This window comes from Gopherus flavomarginatus, chromosome 2, assembly GCF_025201925.1.
Source record: "Gopherus flavomarginatus isolate rGopFla2 chromosome 2, rGopFla2.mat.asm, whole genome shotgun sequence".
Lineage (NCBI taxonomy): Eukaryota > Metazoa > Chordata > Testudines > Testudinidae > Gopherus > Gopherus flavomarginatus.
The window spans coordinates 257,852,283-257,866,567 of record NC_066618.1 but is presented as its reverse complement, the minus strand read 5'-3'; the positions used below and the strand labels follow the sequence as shown (position 1 = coordinate 257,866,567).

At 48.2% G+C, this 14,285-nt stretch overlaps 1 protein-coding gene across 3 annotated transcripts in view; it reads right to left on the bottom strand.

Moving 5' to 3' along the window:
* Nucleotides 1-57: 57 nt before the first annotated feature.
* The window catches only part of INTS8 (integrator complex subunit 8), a 75,193-nt gene continuing 60,965 nt past the window's right edge, over nt 58-14,285 (bottom strand). The window contains exons 23-27 of one of the 3 annotated variants that reach the window (XM_050940699.1): nt 4,054-4,104; nt 2,945-3,018; nt 2,811-2,875; nt 509-552; nt 58-269 (exon numbers count right to left, since the gene is read on the bottom strand). In XM_050940699.1, coding sequence (XP_050796656.1) covers nt 153-269; nt 509-552; nt 2,811-2,875; nt 2,945-3,018; nt 4,054-4,104 — 351 coding nt within the window. In that variant the 3' untranslated portion in view covers nt 58-152. Of the gene's footprint in view, nt 270-508; nt 553-2,810; nt 2,876-2,944; nt 3,019-4,053; nt 4,105-14,285 lie in introns of those variants that run through there. The other 2 variants (XR_007772614.1, XM_050940700.1) reach the window with 2 other exon arrangements.

Here is a 14,285-nt window from a genome sequence, read left to right as displayed (position 1 = left end):
CAATTTTGTAAGATAATGGGTTTTAATATTTCATCTATTTTAAAAAGCCACACAATATGCTTGTAAATATGTATTGTATAAAAACTTCAAATACTCAACACAAGTTAAATAAAGTGAAATTTTCCACTCTACACCAGCATTTATAGGAACGTTTAAAAGTAAAGTTTTGCCATTGCTTGAAGAAATTTCTTTTTTCGTCTCTGTGCAGCAAGTTGCAATACTTCCTCTGGATTGCTAGCATTCAGCTCTGTCTGGCCAATAGCTTTAATCTTGAAGTACAAAAAACAAGAATTTTTGTAATACCAGTGAACAATAAGGTTATTAGTTACAAGACAGTTTCTGCCTTAGAGCAAGTATTTCACTTTATAAAGTGAAAGCTTATTCCAGAGTTCACATCAACATTCACCTTCATAGTTACAGTTGGGCTGTGGAGGACTGAGCAAAACTGTACAATGTAATTCAAAGCTAACAAATCCCTAGCACCACACCCCTCCCCTTCTTAACTTACTGCTATTTGTCTCTTGTCTGTCTCTCCTCTTTTATGATGGAGATCTGAACAAGAGTCAAGGAAAGAGTTCATATGTAATGTAGCAACACTACAAATCAGCCATGATCTAAATGCAAGACCCTTGCATAGTATTTCCTGAGAAATAACTGTTTGGTAATGGCTGAGCAAGTCATGGACACTAAACCTACTTTTCTACCCAATTCTAAGTTTGAGTCAGGTCAAAAGCTCTACACAGGCTGTGCCAGCAAGCAGTAGTAGTATAGATGCTCCTCCTTTCAACTCCAGCAGACCTAGACAACCTGCCCAAGGCAACAGGACTACTACACCTATTACTCCTGGGTGGGGACTGCATGACTGCAGAAAACAGGGAAGCAAAGGGAAGCCATGTGGGGGGCAACTATGGGTGCAGTGTTTTGGCAGGACTGCCCCCTCCAAACAGAGATGAAGCATGGGGGGGCACACCACACAGGGTTACATGCTGCTGTCTCTCCCCCACCCCTATTTCTGCAAGCACAGAGCTGCCCAACTTAAGGAGGCTGCATCTGGGCTCCAGCGACACTGTAGCTGAACAGCACCACATTGGTTCTAGGGCCAGTCGTGTTTCCATTCTGTGTCCTGGGAGTCTTCCTGTTCTCTGTGCAACAGAGTGACCACAGTCAGGCTAGGGGGTGAAGGGAGGAGTGAGAGGAAGAGGATGGAGAAGAAAAGAGCCCATCCTCTCAGCAACAGCTGGGGCTCCCCATCAAACCCTCACCTTGACAAACCCTACCCCTGTACACCTAGACCCCTGCAGCATCCCTGCACCCAGAACCCCACACTAAGCCCCTGTGCATCCAGACTGCCCCACACAGAAACACCTCACCCCCCCACCTAGTACAGAGGGGGCAGGTCCCAGGGAGCAGGCCCAGCCCTTGTACTGGGTCAGGGTCAGGTGCAGCCTTACTGCAGAGTCCCTGTAACCAGGGGAGCTGGGGGCCTCAGGGTGATCTCCCACCTCAATGCAGCCAGTGGCCTGTTATGCTATGCTAACATGCCACTGCCATGCTAGAGCCACATTTATTTACTGACAAAATTTGCAGAATTTTGCAAAATGTTAAAATATTGTATACATAAATTTTAAGCCCAAAATTGCCTTAGGAGTAATTTATTTACATCTAAGGGCTTGTCTACATCACAAAGTTGCAGCGCTGGTGAGGGGGTTACAGCGCTGCAACTTAGGAGGTGTACACATCTGCAGGGCATCACCAGCGCTGCAACTCCCTGTTTGCAGCGCTGGCCGTACTCCCGTTTTGTCTCGGGTGTAGAGGGTCCAGCGCTGGTGATCCAGCGCTGGTAATCAAGTGTAGACACTTACCAGCGCTTTTCTTGACCTCCGTGGAATAAGCAGGTATCCCAGCATACCTGAGGAAGCCTCTGGTAATCAAGCAGGTCTCCTTCCCCGGTTTGCTCTCGCGTTCCCTGAACCCCCGTGCAAGCAGGTCTCCTTCCCTGCGGTTTGCTCTCGCGTTCCCCGAACCCCCGAGCAAGCAGGTCTCCTTCCCTGCGGTTTGCAAGGTGGTTCGGGGAACGCGAGAGCAAACCGCGGCGAAGCTGGTCTCCTTCCCCGGTTTGCTCTCGCGTTCCCCGAACCCCCGTGCAAGCAGGTCTCCTTCCCTGCGGTTTGCAGGGTGGTTCGGGGAACGCGAGAGCAAACCGCGGCGAAGCTGGTCTCCTTCCCCGGTTTGCTCTCGCGTTCCCCGAACCCCCGTGCAAGCAGGTCTCCTTCCCTGCGGTTTGCAGGGTGGTTCGGGGAACGCGAGAGCAAACCGCGGCGAAGCTGGTCTCCTTCCCCGCTTTGCTCTCGCGTTCCCCGAACCCCCGTGCAAGCAGGTCTCCTTCCCTGCGATTTGCTCTCGCGTTCCCCGAACCCCGAGCAAGCAGGTCTCCTTCCCCGTGGTTTGCAGGGGGGTTCGGGGAACGCGAGAGCAAACCGCAGCGAAGCTGGTCTCCTTCCCCGGTTTGCTCTCGCGTTCCCCGAACCCCCCTTGAAGCCGCCCAACAGCGCTGCAGTGTGGCCACATCTAACACCACTTGCAGCGCTGGTTGCTGTAAATGCGGCCACTCTGCAGCGCTGGCCCTATACAGCTGTACTAATACAGCTGTAACAACCAGCGCTGCAAAATTGTAGATGTAGACATACCCTTAGTGTCTAGCATGAAACTTAAGAGCAACTCAACTGTCACTACACTTAAGCTTTGTGTTGGTTTTTCAACATGACCCCACAAAGCTGCTTTTTCTTTAAGTCTTTCTAATGAAAGGATACATGTCAAGTATTCCAAAATGGTAACATCCCAGATGTAGTCATAGTAAGAGTCCATAGCATCATGGCTGAAAGAGAATATCAATTAATTCATGGAATATATACATAATTTTAATTTTAAACATAAATATGTTTACCTGTTTTGTTCCTGCAGTGCCTTAAATGCTGTTTTATAGTCTATTTCTCTGAGAAACTGACATAAAATTGCTACCTGTAGGGAGAAAGACTAATTTATTTCCTTAAAACTTGTCTCTTTTCATCCTGAAATACTGGACAAATTTTTCTCCACTATGTGGGAAATTTAATAATTACATCTAGTTTTCACAGTAAATGGCTTCTCAGTAGTCTAAACTTAGTGTTTGCAGAATGAATCAAAATATCAGAGACAGACAGTAAATTAAACTTTATGAGTTAGCTTTGCTCCAATTAAGGGCTTAATACAGCCTTTCAAGCCAGAATAATACCAGCAGACTGCAGAGGGAACAGGAGGGAAAAGGACAGTCAGACCTGCTAACAATTCTCTATTTTTAGTCTTCTATTCCACCCCACCAGGATAATAGCTTGGAGTAACTCCAAGAGATATACTGATTAGGTGAAGCTTTAAAAAAAATATGCTTACAAGTCATTAAGTCCTCTGGGAAGGGTAAAAGGAACTCAGGGGATGGGGGGGAAGAGGAGGAGACAGAAGGTGACATGCCATTGGTCTTTTCAGAGTTGGTTAATCCTAACTTATTTTTCCAGTGGGTGGGTTCATTCTAGCTGACAGGTTTTTTTCTTTCAGCAAGAGGGATCCAAATATTTTTGGGTGCAGTCCTGTTAGAATTCCTGCTCAGCCCACTGATCTCTAGACTGCCCTGTGTGGTTATTAGGCTGAGCAGAGTCTGACCCCAGCCCTGGCAAAGATGTGCCCCCATAATACAAATCCCATTACATTCCCCAGCTGCTAGACTGGGCATGGGGAAGAGAAGAGATTGCAAGGAAATGAATATTTTAAGATTAAAAACATGAGAAGCTCAACTAATATACTGAGTAAGTGAGTTCAGATCTAAAATTTCATTGGCTGGTTCTGAAGCATTATCACAATATTTTGATTAGTTTCCCAACTCCGCCAGGGAATGTTTACATAAACAAACTTTGTTTTTAAAACCAGATTTTGTTAATTTTTCTCTTTTAAAGAGAGCTTGGACTTAAAATTGACTTTTTTTAAAAAGTCCTTATTTAAACTGGCACCTGAATACATGCTTACCTGGGTGTGGCAGTTGAGCAAAGAACAGCACTTTATCATTCTTTTTATTACCTATAGAGCACAAATTCACAAGACAATTACAACAGCTTCCAAAATGCTCATGCTTATATTAAGCACATTGTTAGCAACTTATCTGACCCAGTAAACAAATGGTAAATAATTGTACAGACATTCTTTTCTTTAAAGATAAATTGAAGCAGAGGTTATTTACCTGTAACTGGAGGTTCTTCAAGATGTGTAGTACCTGTCTGGTACCTCCTCTGAGTGATGGTCCCTATATAGATTCCAAATGTGGATGAGTAGCAAGCAGTGATGTGGTCAAAAGTGTTGGCTGTAGTACAGGTTGGCCTGCTGCTGCATCTGCTACTGCCCTGTGGGCGATGGCATCAGATGAAGGTATGTACAGAGTACCATGTTGCCAGGAGACATCAACGAGGCAGGATAACATAGCTGCTTGAGCCCAGGTAGAGTGCACCATGACAACATCAGGCGGCCTCATGTTGCTGAACGTGTAGCATTCACACGTGCACCCGGAGACCCATTTAGAAATGCATTGCAAGGAGAGGATGTGGCCCTTGCATCGTTTGACAATTGCTACAAAGAGTTGTGATGAGGCATGGAAGTCACAGGTTCATTACAGATAGAATGCCAGCGCACATCGGACGTCGAGGGAGTCTATTGGCAATGGAGGCAGGAGGTTTGGGGTAGAAAACTGGGAGGTGCATACACTGGTTGATGTGGAACTCAGACACCACCTTAGGGTGTAAACCCAAGGACACTGTCTTTGTGGAATATGGTGTATGGGGGGCTCAGGAATCATGGCCGCTTGTTCACTGACCCATCTAGCTGAGGTAATGACCACTAAGATTACTTTCAAGGAGAGATGTGAAAATGAGGATGATGCCATGGGTTTGAGAGGTGCTTTTGTGAGAGCGGTGAGAATGAAATTAAAGGTCCCATGAGAATGTGGGATTTTTGACTGGGTGGTGGAAGGTGTGGAGCAGGCCCCTTAGGAAGCAGACTATGGTAGGGTGTGTGATACAGAAATGCCAAACATTAGGGGGGAGGATAAACCACTGTTGTGATGCTGTCGGAGAGTAACTGGATGTGCTTGGTTTGGATAAGGAGGAGGAGGAATGTCACGCAGGCTGCTCTCAATTCCAGGATACTGATGTGCATATCCTGACCTCTTAAGGCATCCACACGCCTTGCACGTACGACAACCCAGGTGATCTCTCCAACCTGCCAGGGAGGCATCTGTTGTGATAGTGGCTCATGGTGTGGGAGGGATGAAGGGAGCATGGTGTGGGAGGGATGAAGGGAGCACCAATCAGGACCTCGGTTGGTTGGTCCACCAATGATGGATGCCAACGCCTGCCATAGGATCAGGACTTTGTTGTCTAGCTGGTCTGTGGTTGGTTGGTAGATGGAGAGGAGCCAGAGTTGCAAACAATGCATGTGGAGGCAAGTGTGCAGTGTCACTGAGGTACATACCATCATGTGGCCAAAAAGGGGGGAGAGAGTGGTGGAGGGTGGTCTGGAGCTTGCAGCAGGGGTCCGTGACTAGGGTTGTGAAGCAAGTCGTCGGAAGGAAGGCACATGCAGCAGCAGAATCCAGCCACACTCCAATGAAGGCAATGGTCTGGATAAGTATGAGGACCAATTTCCCTCGCTGATAAAAATGCCAAGAGAGGTGAGGTGAGGGTGTGGATGGCAAAGAGGAAAGTTTAGCAGCAATGCGTGACAAGGAGGCAGTTGTCCAGGTTAGGGAAGACGGAGTAGCCTAGATGGTATGTGTGCGCGTCTATGATGGTGAAGACTTGTGAAGCTCTCTCTATGCCAAAAGTCAGGACCCTGAATGGATAGAGGCCAGGTCCAACTCTGAATCAGAGAAACTTTTGATGGGTCAGGTGAATACTGATTTAGAAATAGGCAATTTTCATGTCGAGAGCTGCAAACCAGGCTCTGCACGAAACGGATGGGATGGGATGGGACAAACTGACATACAGAATTTGGCCTTTCAAATAAAAGTGTTGAGCACTCTGATGTCCAGAACAGGGTGATGCCCTCTGCCCTTCTTCTGGATGAAGAAGTCAAGGGAGTAGAACCCTAGTACACTGTAGGGAGGTGAGATCAGTTACATGGCACCTTTGAGGAGAAGAGCGTCAGCTTCCTGCTGGAAGGTGCTCCGATGGGAGGGATCTCCGGGGGACATCCGGGGTGAGGGTTTCAGTGTGGAAATGCCAGGAATTCCATGGAGTATTCATTGTGGATGATCTCCAATACCCAACTGTCTGTGTTGCTCTTGCCCCAATTGCAGGCAAATAGAACAAGGCAGCCCCCAAAGATGACAACATAGGGCGCTGCAGGAGAGAGTGGGGATTCTCTATATGCATATCAAAACTGGTGCTTGGCTGGCTGCTGAGGTGGTGGTTGTGGCAGAGGTGGAGTAGCATGGTATTTGGGATCCCTGTAGGCCACATAGTGCCTCCTTCTGACTATGATAATACAGTGAATAGGGGGCCTGAATGGCTGCTGTTGCTGTCTGCCTTTGGGAGCTGTAGTATAGCTGTCCAGAGACCAGAGGGTTGCACCACTGCTCGAGTAGCAAATGAGCAGGAAGCCATGTAAGTTGCACCCATGGAGTACAGAAGACCCACCTTAGCCACCAGATGGCCCTCATTAAGGAGTGCCCAAGAGTCCAGGTGCTGTAGGCAGCTGGCACACCAGTGCTGGGATTGGAGACGGCACTTGCACCAGCAGATTCTGTTTGTTTCTCCTTATGCTCCATCTGGGGAAGCTTAGGAGCTGAGGCACCCTCAGGGATTCCGACTCCAGCCATGTGGTGGTAAGAGGGGCCTATTATAACCTCATACGGGAGCATGAGGCGATGCATGGTGTGTGCAGGTCAACGGCCACTGCTATGAAATCTTCTGTCTCCGGTGCATAGCACACATGTGCATCCACATTTGGAATCTACATAGGGACCATCACTCGAAGAACTAATATTTTCCAGCAAGACACATTTACCTGCCATACCTTGATTTGTTTTACAAAGACTTTTTGAGTCCTTACAGAATGAAATTCCTGGCCCAGGGATGAGAGTTATACCTCAGAAGGTACACAGACCTAATCTCCAGTGGAGAGCAGGGAGACAATAGCCTTTGAACATGTATTATGGTCCAGCCATTGTCACCTCTCTTTACCTGCCTTCTCCCATCTATAACTAAAATTAACTACTTAGTTATGATCCCAAAACTCATGAACCCAGCTGCTTCCAGAGCTCCTTATCAGAAGGGGGTAGGGGCTATTCTTACACTTCCAAGGGGTCATGGCAAAGTACTGATCTCCTACTGTCAACAGCAATTGACACATGGTCCCCAACCACTCCCTAACATACTGCCCACAATCATTACAATGGTTTTCAGATGAATGAGAGAGAAATAGAGGAAGACCAGATCTAAGTCATATACAGTGATTTAATTTCACAAGAACATTCCATGACAATGACTGAAGACTAACGATCCTTCTCCATAAACAAGAATATCTGTCAAATTCTGACAAAAGAATTTCTGGCTCATCTTCCAGAGCAGTGTTTCTCAACCTTTTTTATACCAGGGAACGGCTTGCTGCCTTGCTTGAGGGAGATCTCAGGGACCAGCACCAGTCCACAGACTGGTTGTTGAGAAACATTGTTTTAGAGTACACCATGGAAGCCAGGGTGGATAAAAACTGATGATGTTTTTAGATCTATCTATAGCTACAGATTGAAAAAGTTTTTACTTAATCAGATTCTATTTGTAGTTTAATTAAATTTAATAAATTTATTTTTAAAATTGGTGACAACTATGCTGAAGCCTAAACTTCCTATAAGCTATTAAATATTATTTAAAAATATGCTGCATTAATATTTTGAATGAGTTAAAAGGTGCAGCTTTTTAATTACAGTGGAATCATGAGGGAACACCATATTTAACTTTTGTGATTAACTCCAGCTTTATAAATAGGGCCCTACCAAATTCGTGGCCATGAAAAACACTTCACAGACAATGATATCTGGTCCTGTGTGTGCTTTTACCTTATACTATACAGATTTCACAGAGGATACCAGTGTTTCTCAAATTGGGGGTCCTCACCCAAAAGGGAGTTGCAGAGGGATCAGGTGGTTATTTTAGGGGGGTTGCGGTATTGTCATCCTTACTTCTGCACTGCCTTCAGAGCTGGACAGCCAGACAGCAGCAGCTGTCGACTAAGAGCCCAGCTCTGCAGGCAGCAGCACAGAAGTACTTGTGGCAATACCATCCCATGCCATCCTTACTCCTGTGCTGCTGCTGGTGGTGGCTCTGCCTTCAGAGCTGGGCTTCTGGCCAGCAGCCACCACTCTCCAGCTGCCCAGCTCTGAAGGCCATGCTGTCACCAGCAGCGCAGAAGTAAGGGTAGCAGTACCACCCCCCATCCCTGCAATAACCTTCCAATCCTCCTCCCTCCACAACTTCTTTTTAGATCAGGACCCCCACAATTACAACACTGTGACATTTCAGATTTAAATAACTGAAAACATGACATTTACAATTTTAAGAATCCTCTGACCATGAAATTGACCAAAATGGATCATGAATTTGGTAGTGCCCTATTTATAAATATGTCAAAATGTCATATACTGCATTAAAAGTATATTATTTTCAGTCTTTACAATTAATAAAAACCCAGATGAGAGAGGGTGAGATCTAACAGGGACAGGGGAAGAGGGGGGCAGGTTTTCAAGGGCATTTATGCAACTAAAAATACAGATACGCACCCAGTGGAATTCTCAAGAGTGTCTAAGCAGTTTAAGCACCCAAGCTGTTTATGCACTTTTGAAAATTCAACTAGGTGGGTATCTCAGGCATCTGAATATCTTTGAAAATCTGTCCTATGGTAACCAGAAACAGTCAATCCACTAACTACAATTACAGATATAATTTTGTCATAGTGGTCACAGATACCTTGAATTTGAACGAAATCTTACAAATGGCTGTAAAAACAGATTTGATTAGGCTCCTAAACTGAGGGGTTGTGTGATCTGGAGCACGAGGTCACAGCACCACTCAGGTGTGGCCCATTCACTCCTCTGGAGATGGAGGGGCAGGGCAACCCCATGTGATTGGTCACGATGTGCGGAGTAGGGAGCCAGGCCCACCCCTGCAGGCCAGGAGCTGCCATTATGGGGTTAGAGTACTCCCACTATACTCTTGCATATGTTGATGTAGTGAAATAAAGTTACTTACCTTGTGCAGTAACTATAGTTCTTTGAAGTGTCCCCCCCATAGGTGCGCCACTTCAGGTGTGCATGTGCCTCTTGAGCCTTTGATAGCAGTGTCTGTTTGGTCCGTGCATGCGCTCTATGCAACCTCATGCTGTGCTTTCAGGGCTACACAGGGCTGCGTGGGCAAACTGCCCTGTCCCTTCCCTATCCGAACAACCAAAAAGAACAGTCCGAAGGAGAAGGGAAGCAGGGTTGGTGGCGGAGCACCGACAGGGACAAATATCTTGAAGGACAAGAGTTAACTGCACAAGGCGAGTAATCTTCTTCTTCTTCAAGTAGTGTCCCTCTGGGTGCTCCACTTCAGGTGACTTTCAAGTAGTATCCTCACATGGCGGAGGGAACTTTGGAATTGAGTCCAAGACTGAAGACAGTACTGCCGAACCAAGTGCCACATTAGCTCTGATGGCATGGACCAAGGCATAGTGTGTGCAGGGACTCGTCTACAGTTCCCAAGAAGAGCTTCTGACCATCAAATAGGAGTTCCTGAACCATATCCTGAACCTCTCTTGGGAATTCCAACAACTGGAACCATGACACCCTGGGCATGACAACTGCTGTCGCATCCAGTGTCCGTAGCATCCAAGGGCACCTAGGGAGGGATTCTGGCTAATAACTGACAGTCTTTAACTATGGCCCGGAAGTGCCCCAGTGGAAAATGTTCAGTAAAGGATGCAAACTTCTTGTAATTGATGTAGTCATACTTGGCCATGATGGCCTGATAGTTTACAATCTGAAAAAGACGGTTACTCACCTTTGTAACTGTTGTTCTTCGAGATGTGCTGCTCATATCCATTCCAGTTAGGTGTGCGCGCGCGCCGCGTGCATGTTCGTCAGAAGATTTTTACCCTCGCAACCCCCAGTTGGTCGGCTGGGTCGCGCCCTGGAGTGGTGCCGCCATAGCACCGGATATACACCCCTGCCGACCCGACCGCTCCTCAGTTCCTTCTTGCCGGTTACTCCGACAGTGGGGAAGGAGGACATGTTTGGAATGGATATGAGCAAAACATCTCGAAGAACAAACAGTTACAAAGGTGAGTAACCGTCTTTTCTTCTTCGAGTGCTTGCTCATATCCATTCCAGTTAGGTGATTTCCAAGCCTTACCTAGGCGGTGGGGTCGGAGTGAGATGTCGCAGAGTGTAATACTGCGGAGCCAAAGGCTGCATCATCTCTGGACTGCTGAACCAGGGCATAGTGAGAGGCGAAGGTATGCACCGAGGACCAGGTAGCTGCGCGACATATCTCGTGGATGGGCACGTGAGCCAGGAAAGCAGCAGATGAGGCTTGAGCCCTGGTAGAGTGTGCAGTGAGGTGGCTCGACGGAACGTGAGCCAAGTCGTAAGAGGTGCGGATGCACGATGTTACCCAGGATGAAATCCTCTGTGAGGAAAAGGGAAGGCCCTTCATATGCTCTGCCACCGCGACGAAGAGTTGGAGGGTTCTGCGGAAGGGCTTCGTCCGCTCAATATAAAAAGCGAGCGCTCTACGGACGTCTAGAGAATGCAACTGTTTTTCCCTGCGCGATGAATGTGGCTTTGGGAAGAAGACCAGAAGGAAGATCTCCTGGTTAACATGGAAGGCTGATACCACTTTGGGGAGAAAGGCCGGGTGTGGTCGCAACTGCACCTTGTTCTTGTGGAAGACAGTATAGGGAGGGTCCGCTATGAGAGCCCGGAGCTCAGAAACTCATCTTGCCAATGTGATGGCTACAAGGAAAGGGGTTTTCCAGGAGAGGTAGAGAAGAGAGCAAGCTGCTAGTGGCTCAGATGGAGCTGACATAAGTCTGGTAAGAACCAGACTGAGGTCCCAGGTTGGGGTGGGGTGGCGTACCTGGGGGTATAGGAGCTCCAAGTCCTTGAGGAATCGAGATACCATAGGATGTGAAAACACGGAGTGGCCATTCTCCCCTGGGTTGAAGGTAGAGATGGCTGCCAAGTGCACCCTCAAAGATGATACCGCTAGGACCTGTTGTTTAAGGGACCAGAGGTAGTCCAAGATGGTGGGGATGGGGATCTCGGTGGGAAGAACGTTGTGCTCTGCACACCAGCATGTGAAACGCTTCCACTTGGCTAGATACGTTGCTCTAGTAGAAGGTTTTCTGCTACTCAGGAGTACTTGTTGCACTGGGGTAGAGCAACGCAACTCAGACTGGGTCAACCACTCAGGAGCCATGCCGTGAGATGGAGGGACTGTAGGTCTGGGTGATGCAGTTTGCCGTGGTCCTGAGTTATCAGGTCCAGGTACAGAGGTAGTGGGATAGGGTCCGCTATTGACAGGTCTAGCAACATGGTGTACCAGTGCTGCCTGGGCCATGCTGGAACGATCATGATCAAGCGGGCTCTGTCTCTGTGTACTTTCAGCAGGACCTTGTGGACAAGCGGGAACGGTGGAAAGGCGTATAGCAGGTGAGTTGTCCACAGTATGAAGAAAGTGTCCGCTACTGAACCCTGTGAGAGGCCTTGAAAGAAACAGAACATCTGGCATTTCCTGTTCTCGAGGGACGCGAAGAGGGCTACATGGGGAAATCCTCACTTCCGGAAGACCGAAAGAACAACGTCCGGGCGAAGCGACCACTCGTGAGAAAGGAAGGATCTGTTGAGGCAATCCGCCAAAGTGTTCCGAACCCCCGGGGAGAAAGGACGCTATAAGGTCTATAGAGTGGGCTATGCAAAAGTCCCAGAGCTGTAAGACCTCGTGGCAAAGGGTCGAGGACCTTGTCCCGCCCTGTTTACATAGTACATGTGTGTCGATATTCACCGACAACACGACAGCCAACGACCTTGCAAGTGCTGTTGGAACGCCTGGCAAGCAAGGCGGACTGCTCTCAGCTCCCGGACATTGATGTGCAGGGCCAGTTCCTGAGATGACCAAAGGCTTTGAGTACGTAGATGCCAGAGATGAGCACCCCAGCCGACAGACGATGCGTAAGTCGTCAGGGACACAGAGGGCTGGGGCGGATGGAACGGCAGCCCTGCACACACCGGGGAGGGGGTCAGCCACCATTCGAGGGAGCCTTGGATGCTCGGGGGAATGGTGACAAATCATGTCTATGGCATCCCTGCCCGGTCGGTACACTGAGTTGAGCCATGATTGGAGGGGACGGAGGCGCAGTCTGGCGTATTTCGTCACAAACGTGCAGGCCGCCATGTGACCCAGGAGACCGAGGCAAGTGCGAACCGAAGTCAACGGAGCAGCTTGCAGACTCTGGATGATGGCCACCATTGCCTGGAACGGCGGCAGCGGTAAGCAGGCCCTGGCAAGGTTGGAGACCAGGGTGGCACCAATGAAGTCTATCCTCTCTGAGTGGGAATCAGAGTGGATTTTTCTGTATTGATCATTAGGCCTAGATGTAGGAAAAGGTCCTTGACAATGCCGATGTGATGGATCACCTGTGTCTCGGAGGTCCCTTGGATGAGCCAGTCGTCTAGATACGGAAACACATGTACCCGACGATGGCGGAGGTGAGCGGCGACTACAGCCATGCATTTTGTAAATACTCTTGGGGTCGCAGAAAAGCCAAACGGTAGGACCGCGAACTGAAAATGTTGGCAGTTGACTATGAATCGGAGGAACCTCCTGTGAGGTGGGTAGATGGCTATGTGAAAATACGCATCTTTCATGTCGAGGGCGGCATACCAGTCTCCAGGATCCAGGGATGGGATGATGGTCCCCAGGTATACCATACGGAACTTCAACTTTATCATGTATCAGAGGGGTAGCCGTGTTAGTCTGGATCTGTAAAAGCAGCAAAGAATCCTGTGGCACCTTATAGACTAACAGACGTTTTGGAGCATGAGCTTTCGTGGGTGAATACCCACTTCCTCAGATGCATGTAGTGGAAATTTCCAGGGGTAGGTAGGGGTGTGTGTGTGTGTGTGTGTGTGTGTGTGTGTGTGTGTGTGTGTGTGTGTGTGTGTGTGTAAAAGCAAGCTAGAGATAACGAGGTCAGTTCAGTCAGGGAGGATGAGGCCCTGTTCTAGCAGTTGAGGTGTGAAAACCAAGAGAGGAGAAACTGGTTCTGTAGTTGGCAAGCCATTCACAGTCTTTGTTCAATCCCGAGCTGATGGTGTCAAATTTGCAGATGAACTGAAGCTCAGCAGTTTCTCTTTGAAGTCTGGTCCTGAAGTTTTTTTGCTGCAGGATGGCCACCTTAAGGTCTGCTATAGTGTGGCCAGGGAGGTTGAAGTGCTCTCCTACAGGTTTTTGTATATTGCCATTCCATTGCCATGTATAGGTCTGTCTGTATTTGTGCAAGTTTCTTCATGAGGTTGATGGATTTCCACTCCATACGACTAAATGCAGTGCCTTGCATGGTGTCAAGTATCAGAGGGGTAGCTGTGTTAGTCTGGATCTGTAAAAGCAGCAAAGAATCCTATGGCACCTTATAGACTAACAGACGTTTTGGAGCATGAGCTTTCGTGGGTGAATACCCACTTCCTCAGATGCACGTAGTGGAAATTTCCAGGGGTAGGTATATATATGCTAGCAAGCAAGCTAGAGATAACGAGGTCAGTTCAATCAGGGAGGATCAGGGAGTCCAGCTTCCATCCCGGACACATCACACGATCCATTGTCTACAGCCAAGCACTGAGGTACAACCGCATCTGCTCTAACCCCTCAGACAGAGACCAACACCTACAAAATCTCCACCAAGCATTCTCAAAACTACAATACCCGCACAAGGAAATAAGGAAACAGATCAACAGAGCCAGACATGTACCCAGAAGCCTCCTTCTGCAAGACAAACCCAAGAAAGAAACCAACAGGACTCCACTGGCCATCACATACAGCCCCCAGCTAAAACCCCTCCAACGCATCATCAAGGATCTACAACCCATCCTGGACAATGATCCCACACTTTCACAGGCTTTGGGTGGCAGGCCAGTCCTTGCCCACAGACAACCTGCCAACCTGAAACATATTCTTACC